General features: G+C 43.5%; 1 protein-coding gene across 1 annotated transcript; it reads left to right on the top strand.

The window, feature by feature from the left end:
* The first annotated feature begins 6,297 nt into the window (after nt 1-6,297).
* Nucleotides 6,298-8,150, top strand: LOC112701057 (uncharacterized). The gene is made up of 2 exons (XM_025751857.1): nt 6,298-6,953; nt 7,208-8,150. The coding sequence occupies exons 1-2, from the start codon at nt 6,298-6,300 to the stop codon at nt 8,148-8,150; spliced, it is 1,599 nt and encodes a 532-aa protein (XP_025607642.1).
* Nucleotides 8,151-11,377: the final 3,227 nt, after the last annotated feature.

Here is an 11,377-nt window from a genome sequence, read left to right as displayed (position 1 = left end):
AAGATCTTTTAATATTTTTTTGTTAAATGAATAACTACCAAGAGAACTAGGTGGCCAAACTTTTCAGCACACTTTGCTATTTGGACTCTTTGGGCGACAAGATCATTATCAGATTTCAGTTGAGTAAGAGCTTTTACCTACTGGGGCCCATGATATGTAAGCTTCTTATTAGCCCAGAAGAAACTACAAGACCAAACCAAAAGAAAAAAAAAGCTACGCATATTTAATTAGGAGAATGACTATTTTTTTTTTTTTGGTGACTAGGAGAATGACTATTTGATTGAATGATAATGACATCTTATATTTTTTTGGTGAAACTAATGACATCTTATATTAAATATAAAAACAATTATACTACGTGACCATAAAAAAATCAATTACCAATCAATTATTGCATATAAAATTTCATATTTAGCAATTTATAGACTTTTTTCATTATACTACTTTGAATAAGTTAGATTATTGGACTATTACGAATTTAATTATTTTACTATGATGGATTGATTATTTGGGTAGCTAATTATTTACAAAATGTCTCATGATATAACATGCTATAACATTCTTAAAGGTGATATGTATGATGGTCAAAAGTGTCCACATTCTATAACATTCTTAAAAAATTGGGATGCGTGGTTGGCCCAAAAAACAAACTTTTGATTTTAGAAATAAAAAATATATTTTATCTTAATAATAATTTTGTTAAAAGTTTCTTAAAATTCAATTCTTCCACCTTGTGTCCCTTCATCTCCTCCCTTTCCAAACCTTGTGAGTAACGGAATAAAGTGAAATTCTTCTACATGTGTTTGGCTATGCTCGTTTGGAAAGAAAATAGGAATTGATTATTGACTATGATGGTTAGATATTGACATGAAAATACCATATCATATAGAATATGTAGACACATAAATTTAAAATTTTTATAAAATAAAGAGACATGGTATATATATAAAATATAAATTATTTTTTAGATAAATTATAATTATATTTTAGTATTTTATTGATATTAAAATATAAATGATTTTTAATATTTTTTAATTATATAAAATATTTAAAATATTTTTATTTTAGTAATTAATAATATATATTATTTCTAAACTCATATCAAGAATGTATGTTAAAAATAAAATTGGACACACTAACATATAATGGTATTTAAGTATGTTCAAGTGTGTTCGAAAATTTTATTTTTTATTTTTTATTAAGATACGATTATCAATGAGTGTCGTATCTGAAATATGTCCGATATACGAATACGACAAATAAAAAAAGTATGTGTACTTCGTAAACTATAGAGAATGAACTACTATACATAGCATACAAAAGACATGTGCCATTATTTTTGCCCTTGAAATGGAAATTACACTTAGGTTGGGCATTGATTTTATTGGAACTAAAATCTAGGTTTTGCTTTTGCTAACATGAAAATGCTCATCGGTAGTAAGTAGTAACCAATTCATGCAGAAAATTTTCAATCCATGTAGCATTGCTCTACTAATTAATAAATAATAATTAATAATAGTAGGCGAAATAAAAGATGAACCCTAAACTTAAAAACACCGCACGCTTATATTATGTGCGACATCAACTAATCTATCTTACTTTTCGTAAAGTAAAGTTGACTTAATTATTATGCAAATCCGAAAAAAATTACTTTATTTGGTATCACTCAATCTAATATTTTTCAATAAAGTATGTTGACTTAATTTTGGTAATTCATATATAGTTTTGTAACAGGACACATCACACAGGTCCACTTCAATCTCAAAGAGAAGCCATTCTTGATCAGTCAATGACTTATATGACAGTGTATGTAGCTATAACTTACAAGAAAATTCAAATATATTTAATTTATATATGAAAGTCCAATATAATTGACTCCGCTAACTAGCTAGTAACAAACTAACAAAACTAGTGGTCCAAATTGACTCCTAAAATGTAAGGACACGAAACATATAATAACGACAAAATATATCTATAGAAAAAGGTTCACTATTTTGTCTCCAAGATATTATCTATGATCAAAATAATGTTAGGTAGTTGCATTATTGCGGTAGGTTCTAAAACACAAACAAAAGGGGAGAATTCAAATAAAGTGGTAAAGATTTTTCTTTTTCTTTTTCTTCGTATTTCTCTAACCCAAAATAATTAAAAAGTGATAATCATAATGTTTCATAGTAAGGAGTTCTTTGCTGCAAAATTTTCTTGTCTCTCTCATCGTGGCATTAATTTTCGATCATTATCCACTAACAAAGGAAGCTACTACTATGCAACCTATATACATTTATTAATTAACTCACTAATGACTCTAAAAGTTGCCTGTATATTTAACATGAATGTGTATGTTGATGCGAAGGACAAAGAAATTCTTCATTTTTCGTAGATCGTGATACTCGGCTTGTCCCCAATTAAGCTAGCGTTTATTCCTTCTAACAAAAAGTTTAGGTAATAAAATCATGTCGTATTTTTTTTTAATTTAAATTGATAAAAAAATAGTATAATTATATATTTAATACGATCTTTTATGTAAGAGTTTTTTTTTTTTTTTTACTTACATGAGTTTTTATTTCATTTTTTCTTTCTGTTTTTAAAATAGGCACTTAAGTAAATAATACATTTTCTCTATATACTTAAGTTGGAATCTGAAATATTAATCTTGTAAATACTTCTTTAAGTTATTTTGTCGACTAAATCGTCATTATCTATTAAGAAAAAAAATTTTTAAAGTGATAATGTTAGTAAAATCAATGTTCTGAAAATCGAACCGGTCATTGAACCGCTCTAGCTATTGGTTCACTGGTTTATAGGTTCAACCGGTTCGACCGTAGTTAAACCGAAAAAACCGTTTTATAATAAAATAATAAATAAAATATAAATAAACATGTTAAAATATAGTTATAGTCTAAAATAAACCTTAAAATATCATTCAAATTAAAAAACTACATAAACCAGAATATTATGATCTCATTCAAATACAATAATGGTTCTTGGTTGATACCAGCCAATAATGGTTTTTTTGACTTTTTTCCAATTACAATATCACAACAACCCACTCCAACCCAATAATCTCAAGATCACAACAAGCAACATCCAAAAATATTCACAATTATTCAACAAACAACAAAATTCAGTAGTTCACACTTCACAGCTTAACTAACAATAATTATTCAACAAAGTTCACAATTCAGTTCAGTAACTTTAGTTGAATCAGTTCACACTTTACAGTTCACACTTCATAGAGCAATAAAAAATCAGTAAATTACATAGTTAATAAAAAAATTACCTAGAGCTAGAAGCTAGAAGCATCAAACAATTATTCAATAAACCAGTAAATCAGAGACTTCACAGAGCTAGAAGCTTCAGTAAATCAGTAAATTAGTTCACACTTTAGTGACTTCAGTAGTTCACACTTCACAGCTTAACTAATAATAATTATTCACAATTATTAAACAAAGTTCACAGTCCAGTTCAGTAACTTTAGTTGAATCAGTTCACACTTCACAGAGCAATACAAAATTAGTAAATCACATAGTTAATAAAAAAAATTACCTAGAACTAGAAGCTAGAAGAATCAAACAATTATTCAATAAATCAGTAAATCAGTTCACATTTTCCATACATATCGATCAGGGAATTGCAGAGTGCAACCATCCACATAAACCCATTCTGCTCTATGTACTCATGCACCATCCTCCCTGTCTCTATGTCTCCCAAATTTGTGCAAGCCGAGATCACACTCACCATGGTAACCTCATCTAGCCTCACCTCAGTATGCCTCATCTCCCAAAACAACTCCAACGCTTCCTGTGGAAGCTTGGCCTGGGAATACGTGGATAACATTGTGGTCCACGAGACTACATCCCTCTCAGGCATTTCATCAAACACACGTCGCATAATAAAAAATCAGTAAATCAGTAAATCAGAGACTTCACAGAGCTAGAAGCTTCAGTAAATGAGTAATTCAGTTCACACTTCAGTGACTTCACAGTTCACAGAGCTTCGCAGAATCAAACATCAACAATGGTTCAATCATAGTTAATAAAAAATTTACCTAGAAGCTAGAAGAAGCCTTCAAACGGGCTTCGAACTGGGACAGTGGTTGCGAAGAACAGAGCATGCAAGAGGGAGATAAAGAGACCGAGTGACCAAGACAAGGAGCAGTAGTGGAGTACCTTCGAACGGGCTTCGAACTGGGATAATGGTTGCGGAGAATAGAGCTAGTGCCGGCGGCAGCGTGGCTGCGCGACTGCGCGATGGAGGAAGGTTGCGATGGCTGCGCAATGGAAGGGAAGGTTGATATCGATGGCTGCAGCGCAATGGAGGGAAGGTGAGTGAGCAGACGGTGGCTATTGGAGAGAACGACGGCGGCGGCACGAGGCAGTGGCTGGACGGAGGTAAGGGACGGCCAGGAGCTAGGGCTAAGTGCAGAGGATGGAGATTGAGTGTGAGAGAGGCAAAGGCGTTCTGGAGTGGAGGAATCTAGATCTGGTTATCAAGGATGGACTTAGGGCTAAGTACAGCAGCTGAAACGGTGACGTTTCATTCCCCATTCAAAAACCGGTCGGGTCACGGTTCGGTTCGACCGACCGGTTTTTAAAATTTGCGATTTTGACATTTGTCCGAGTCGTTTTCCTCTGCGGTTCACGGTTTAACCGGTTCGACCGGCCGGTCCGAACCGGTTTTCAGAACCTTGAGTAAAATAGTAAAGTGATGCTTTAATCATTTTTAAATTCGTAATATTTATTATTTGTGAGTCTCACTATCTTAATTCAAAGGTGATTAATAATATACTTTTTTCTTTAATTAAAGTGACAATATAACTTTAGAAAAGTCGAATCTATCTACTAAACCTTCATATTAATTAGCAGTTAAAACTAAATTTGTACTACTTATCTTACCAATTCTATCAATAACTTTGTTAGGTAATCAATTAGAGCACCAACCAACTCTAAAAAACTATAGTGTAGGTTGGAACAAAATATTTAATGATACAAAAAAAGACCTCACAACTTTATCCATTTTCACGTTTTACTCTTACTTACAGTAAATTATAAAAAAAAGCCCTCGCACAAACTCTCTCCTTCCTCTCTCCACTCCCAACACCGTTCTGCATACACTCCCAACCACCATGACGCTTCTGTGCCGCTGCACCCATCATGTTGTTCAATCTTTTGTTGCAAGAAGTCGCCGCGCTTAGTGTCGAAAACTTTGTCCGCAGTCACCACGAAGGGAGCTACGGAGAGAATGTCACCACGCACCTCACACCAACCTAGAGCAGATGTTTGTGGGACCTTGCCCCTACGACCCGTGCACTGTGACAGGTGCGCAAAACTCAGTTTGCAGATCCGGCGGTTAGCTGCTGTTACGGCCTGGCCCAAACAAAATATGGGTCGGCCCGACTCGGGCACCACCTGACCCGAACGGTTGGGAGCGGGGCGCCTCGATCGCTGACCCGGACACGCGTCCCTGACAGCTGCTCTACAGCTGTGCAAGGGAGGCCTCAAAGGAGGTGGGCCTGTCCTTACAGGGCCCACCTCTGACACGGTATAAATGGGGAGGGACATACCCTTCCCCCAAGGTACGTCACCTATCACTCACCCTTTTTCGCCTGCACACTCTATTGACTAGGGTGTCGGAGTGTCTTTGCAGGTGACACCCCCCACTCCTTGCACGAAGTACTCGGAACATTGTCTTTGCCAGCCCAGGAGCTCACGACTAGGCAAGACCCCCACTTCATCAACCAGGATACCAACCCGAACCGTCCGGTACCCGACCTACCTAACATTGGTGCCGTCTGTGGGGATCGAACGAAGCTAAATGGAGATCGTGCCGGGTCCAGGGGACCACAGGTGCGCAGCAGCCCCCGAGGGGGCGGCCTCCATTGCCTCACCCCGTAAGAGGTTAAGATCCCCTCCCCGACAAACCGGGTTCCAGTCGAGAGCTCAGGAGAGGCGCCCCTTCGGGGGAACAGGCAGTGACAGCGCCAGGATAATGCAGGAGCTGCGTCACAGGGTGCAGAATCTGGAGCGCCAACTAGCAGATCAGGAGCATCATCAGCGGGCCTCCGACCCTGACTACTCTCAGTCCCCTGAGAGTCGGGGAAGAACCTCCAACCGAAGCAGTCGCTCCCGGCGCACCCCTATACCGAGATCAGAATCGGAGAGTAGCCGGGAGGATTGGCAGCGCCCTAGGAGGTGAAACAATACAATCATCTACGCCTGCGGCAAACGGGCATGCGGTATGCGTGGGGACCGCAAAAACGGAGAAGGAAGGTCCGAAAGAAAACAGCAACCCGTCATCATGGGCGCCACCCCATTCCACCGTTCCATCCTCGAGGTCCGGTTGCCGAGACACTTCGACAAACCAACAGATATGAGGTATGACGGAACACAGGACCCGCAAGAGCACCTAACGGCCTTCGAGGCCCGAATGAACCTCGAAGGAGTGGGAGACGAGGTGAGGTGCCGTGCTTTCCCGGTCACCCTGGCAGGCCCGGCGATACGGTGGTTCAATAGCCTCCCGCAGGGTTCTGTAGCCACCTTCTCGGACATCACCCGCACCTTCTTGGCGCAATTCACTACTAGAATCGCGAAGGCAAAGCACCCAATCAATCTTCTCGGCGTGACCCAAAGTGTCGGGGAGACGACTAGGAAGTATTTAGTTCGTTTCAACGACGAATGCCTGGAAATCGAAGGACTAACTGACTTTATGGCCAGCCTTTGTCTGACGAATGGCCTTCTTAATGAGGATTTCCGAAAGCACCTCACCACTAAACCGGTCTGGACGATGCATGAGATCCAGACCGTAGCCAAGGAATACATAAATGATGAGGAAGTCAGCCGAGTCGTGGCTGCCAACAAACGGCAGCCCTCCTACAATCAACCCAGGCACCATGGTAACAGAGAAAGGCAGAAGGAACAGGTCAGAGACGGGGGGCCGAGCAAGGCACCCAGACCGTCTCCCCGAATAGAAAAATTCACCACTACACCCCACTCACTCTCCCCATCATGGAAGTTTACCAGCAAATCGCCGAAAAGGGAATATTGACGAAGCCCCGACCTCTGAAAGACCGTACAGGGGGGAACAAGAGCCTCTACTGTGATTACCACAAAGGCTACAGGCACCAAACATAGGACTGTTTCGACCTGAAAGATGCGCTAGAATAAGCAATCAGGGATGGTAAACTGGCCGAATTCTCCCACCTTATCAGGGAGCCAAGGAGACGACATCGCGACCACGATGAAGACGGCAAGACCCGATCGACGAAATGGCGGCAAGAACCAGAAGACAACGATCACGGCCTCACCATAATAAACGTGGTGACCGCCAAGAACACAGCGCCAAAGTCGAGGTCTGCGCACAAGAAAGACGCCAAAGTCCTGGCAATTTCCTCTTCGCCGGCACGAAGCTCCAAGAGGTCCCCAACTATTTCCTTTGGGCCAGAGGATCATTGGTTCGACGAGGTCCCTGAGAACCCACCCATGGTCATTACGGCTAGGGTGGGAACCGACCTCGTCAAACGAATCCTTGTGGACACGGGGGCAGACTTGAACATTATGTTCCGCAACGTGTTCGATGTGCTAGGTTTACGGGACGCCGACCTCATGACTCACCAACACGGTGTCATAGGGTTGGGTGACCACTTCATTAAGCCGGACGGGATAATATCCCTCCCGACCTCCGTGGGACAAGGACAAGGGCGGATGTCAATAATGGCCGAGTTTGTAGTTCTACGGGACTCCACTGCCTACAACATCATCCTGGGGAGGAAAACGATCAACGATGTTGAGGCGGTAATCAACACGAAGCTGTTGGTTATGAAGTTCGTGGCTGATGACGGATCTATAGGATCCATAAGAGGAGATCTGGAAATGGCAGTCGCTTGCGACAACGCCAGCCTCTCCTTGAGGAAGAAGTCTAAAGAAGCATCCGGAGTGTTCCTTGTTGACTTAGACACCAGAGTCGACGACAAGCCAAGGCCAGAACCAGAGGGGGACTTGGAAAAGTTCAGGGTCGGTGACACAGAGGAAAAGTTCACGTTCGTTAATAGAAACCTCCCACACGAGTTGAAAGAACCCCTAGTAGAAATGATTAGGGCCAACGGAGATCTATTCGCTTGGACGCCAGCCGATATGCCGGGGCATAGACCCTAGAGTCATGTCACACCACCTGGCCGTCAAGTCGGACACCCGTCCAGTGGCCCAAAGAAGGAGGAAGATGTCCCAGGAGAGAGCAGAGGAGGTGGCCAAGCAGACGGCCAGCCTCTTAGAAGCGGGTTTCATACGAGAACTAGACTAGTCGACATGGCTGTCAAATGTAGTTTTGGTAAAGAAGCACAGTGGCAAATGGAAAATGTGTGTGGACTATTCCGACCTCAACAAAGCATGCCCCAAGGACTGCTTTCCGCTTCCCAACATAGATGCGCTCGTCGACGCGGCGGCGGGGTACCGGTACTTGAGCTTCATGGATGCCTATTGCGGCTACAACCAAATACCGATACACCGACCCGACGAGGACAAAACAACATTCATAACACCCGGAGGGACCTATTGCTACAAGGTGATGCCGTTCGGACTGAAAAACGCAGGGGCAACATACCAAAGGCTGATGAATAAAATATTCGGAAGCCTCATAGGCAAGATAGTGGAAGTCTACGTGGACGACATCCTTGCAAAGACTACGCGGCCTGACGACCTCCTGACCGACCTAGGAAGTGTGTTCGCATCTCTCCGACAGCACGGCATGAGGCTTAACCCCCTCAAATGCGCTTTTGCCATGGAGGCCGAAAAATTCCTGGGATTCATGATAACCCAAAGAGGAGTAGAAGCCAATCCCGAGAAATGCCAGGCAATACTCCAAATGAAGAGCTCGGGATGTGTCAAAGACGTTCAGAGACTAGCAGGTCGCCTCACCTCATTATCCCGCTTCCTCGGAGCATCGGCAGCAAAAGCCCTACCCTTCTTCAATCTAATGAGGAAAGGAATAGAATTTGAATGGACTCCTGCGTGCGAGGAAGCATTCAGACACTTCAAAGAAATCTTGGCGACACCCCCGGTACTCGAAAAGCCCAAAGTCGGAGAACCACTATACCTGTACCTAGCCATAACGGGGGAAGCCCTGGCAACGGTTTTGGTACGAGAGGAGGAGAAAGCTCAACAACCAGTCTATTTTGTGAGCAGGGCCCTACAAGGGGCGGAACTGCGGTACAGCAAACTGGAGAAGTTAGCTCTGGCGCTCTTGACCTCTTCTTGAAGATTAAAACAATATTTCCAAGGTCATCAGATCGTCGTCAGGACGGATCAAGGAATCCGACAAGTGCTCCAAAAACCCGACTTAGCGAGAAGGATGATGACTTGGTCCATTGAGTTGTCCCAATATGACATACGGTACGAACCTCGGCATGCGATCATGGCGCAAGCAATGGCAGACTTTCTAGTAGAAGTAACGGGGGACACAACCGAAGAGACGGACACACGGTGGAGGCTCCATGTTGACGGGGCGTCCAACCAGACGTCCGGCAGTGCCGGGATAATCCTTGAGAGCCCGGCTGGGGTCGTCTACGAGCAATCAATCAGATTCGAGTTCCCCATTTCGAACAATCAAGCAGAATACGAAGCCTTTCTAGGAGGCTTAGCCCTGGCAAAGGAAGTCGGAGCGACGAGGCTGGAGGTATGCGGCGATTCACAAGTCGTTACCTCGCAAGCAAATGGAAGCTATCAAGCTAGAGACTCACTATTACAAAAATACTTGGAAAAGGTCAAGGAACTGAGTAAAACATTCGAGGAAGTCACGATCCGACACATTCCGAGAGAAAGGAACATGCGGGCAGACCTACTATCCAAGTTGGCCAGCACGAAACCGGGAGAAGGCAACCGATCTCTTATACAGGTCATGATGAAGGAGCCAGCGGTGACCCTGCATCTGTCAAGGCTGAGTCCCTCCTGGCTAGACCCCATCACTAGTTTCTTGGAAAGCGGCAAGCTTCCCGACGACGAAAAGGGTGCCAAAGCGTAGAGAAGGGAGGCGGCCAAGTATGCTATCATTCAAGGACAGCTATTCAAAAAAGGACTCAGTCAACCCCTGCTGAAGTGCGTACACCCCGATCAGACGGACTACTTGCTCAGAGAAGTCCACGAAGGATGCTGCGGCCACCACATAGGGGGAAAAGCCCTAGCCAGGAAGCTAATCCGAACAAGATACTACTGGCCTTCGATGATGGCAGATTCTAAAGAATTCGTGAGAAAGTGCGTTAAGTGTCAAGAGAACGCCAACTTCCACAAAGCACCAGCTTCGGAGCTGAGTCTGTTAACGATCTCCTGACCTTTCTCACAATGGGGAATCGACCTTTTGGGACCTTTCCCACTCGGTCCAGGGCAGGTCAAGTACCTCATAGTCGCCATCGATTACTACACCAAGTGGATAGAGGCCGAGCCACTGGCCAGCATATCCTCTTCTAACTGCAGAAAGTTCATGTGGAGGCAAGTAATAACCCGATTCAGTATCTCGAAAACCGTCATCTCGGAAAACGGCACGCAGTTCACCGACAAGAAATTCACAGATTTCCTCACCGGCCTTGGCGTAAAACAGAAATTCTCCTCGGTAGAGCACCCTCAGACAAACGGCCAGGTCGAATCTGCAAACAAAATCATCCTGCTGGGGCTGAAGAAGCGGCTTGATAATAAAAAAGGTGCTTGGGCCGATGAACTTGCCTCGGTCCTCTGGTCCTACCGAACAACCGAACAGTCATCCACCGGAGAAACACCTTTCCGACTAACATACGGATTAGATGCGGTAATACCCGTGGAAGTCGGTGAGCCGAGCCCGAGACTGCTCCTGAAGAGAGTAGAGGAAGCGGTGGAAAAGGATCTTGTGGGCGAAACAAGGGAGATGGCCCACTTGTCGGAAACAGCACTCAAGCAAAGGATGGCCGTGCGATACAACGCCAAAATACTCAAAAGGGAATTTGAACAGAACGACCTCATCCTAAGACGCAACGACATCGACTTACCGGCCCCGGGAGAAGGCAAACTGGCGACAAAATGGAAAGGTCCCTACAAAGTTAAAGAGGTGATCGGCAAGGGCGCCTACAAGTTGGAAAAGCTCGATGGCAAGGAGATCCCGAGAACATGGAATGCAGACAACTTGAGAAGGTTTAATTCCTAAGTCGTTTACTTTGTAAAAATACTTTTGCCATGGTTATAGACTTGCTTGATTACCGGTTAAGTTATACTTGTCCATATTTTTGCTCTCTTTTGTTTACTTTCCTGGGACGACTATCGCGCAAACGAGTCCCGCGCCTTACGAACCAGAAAGCACGGCGATACACGGCCCCGGGACTGATCACCTCGAGAGCCCCCTAGGCCAAGAACATAACAAACAA

The sequence above is a fragment of the Arachis hypogaea genome, chromosome 7 (assembly GCF_003086295.3).
Source record: "Arachis hypogaea cultivar Tifrunner chromosome 7, arahy.Tifrunner.gnm2.J5K5, whole genome shotgun sequence".
NCBI lineage: Eukaryota > Viridiplantae > Streptophyta > Magnoliopsida > Fabales > Fabaceae > Arachis > Arachis hypogaea.
The sequence above is the reverse complement of the archived record's forward strand: the minus strand, read 5'-3'. Positions and strand labels throughout refer to the sequence as shown.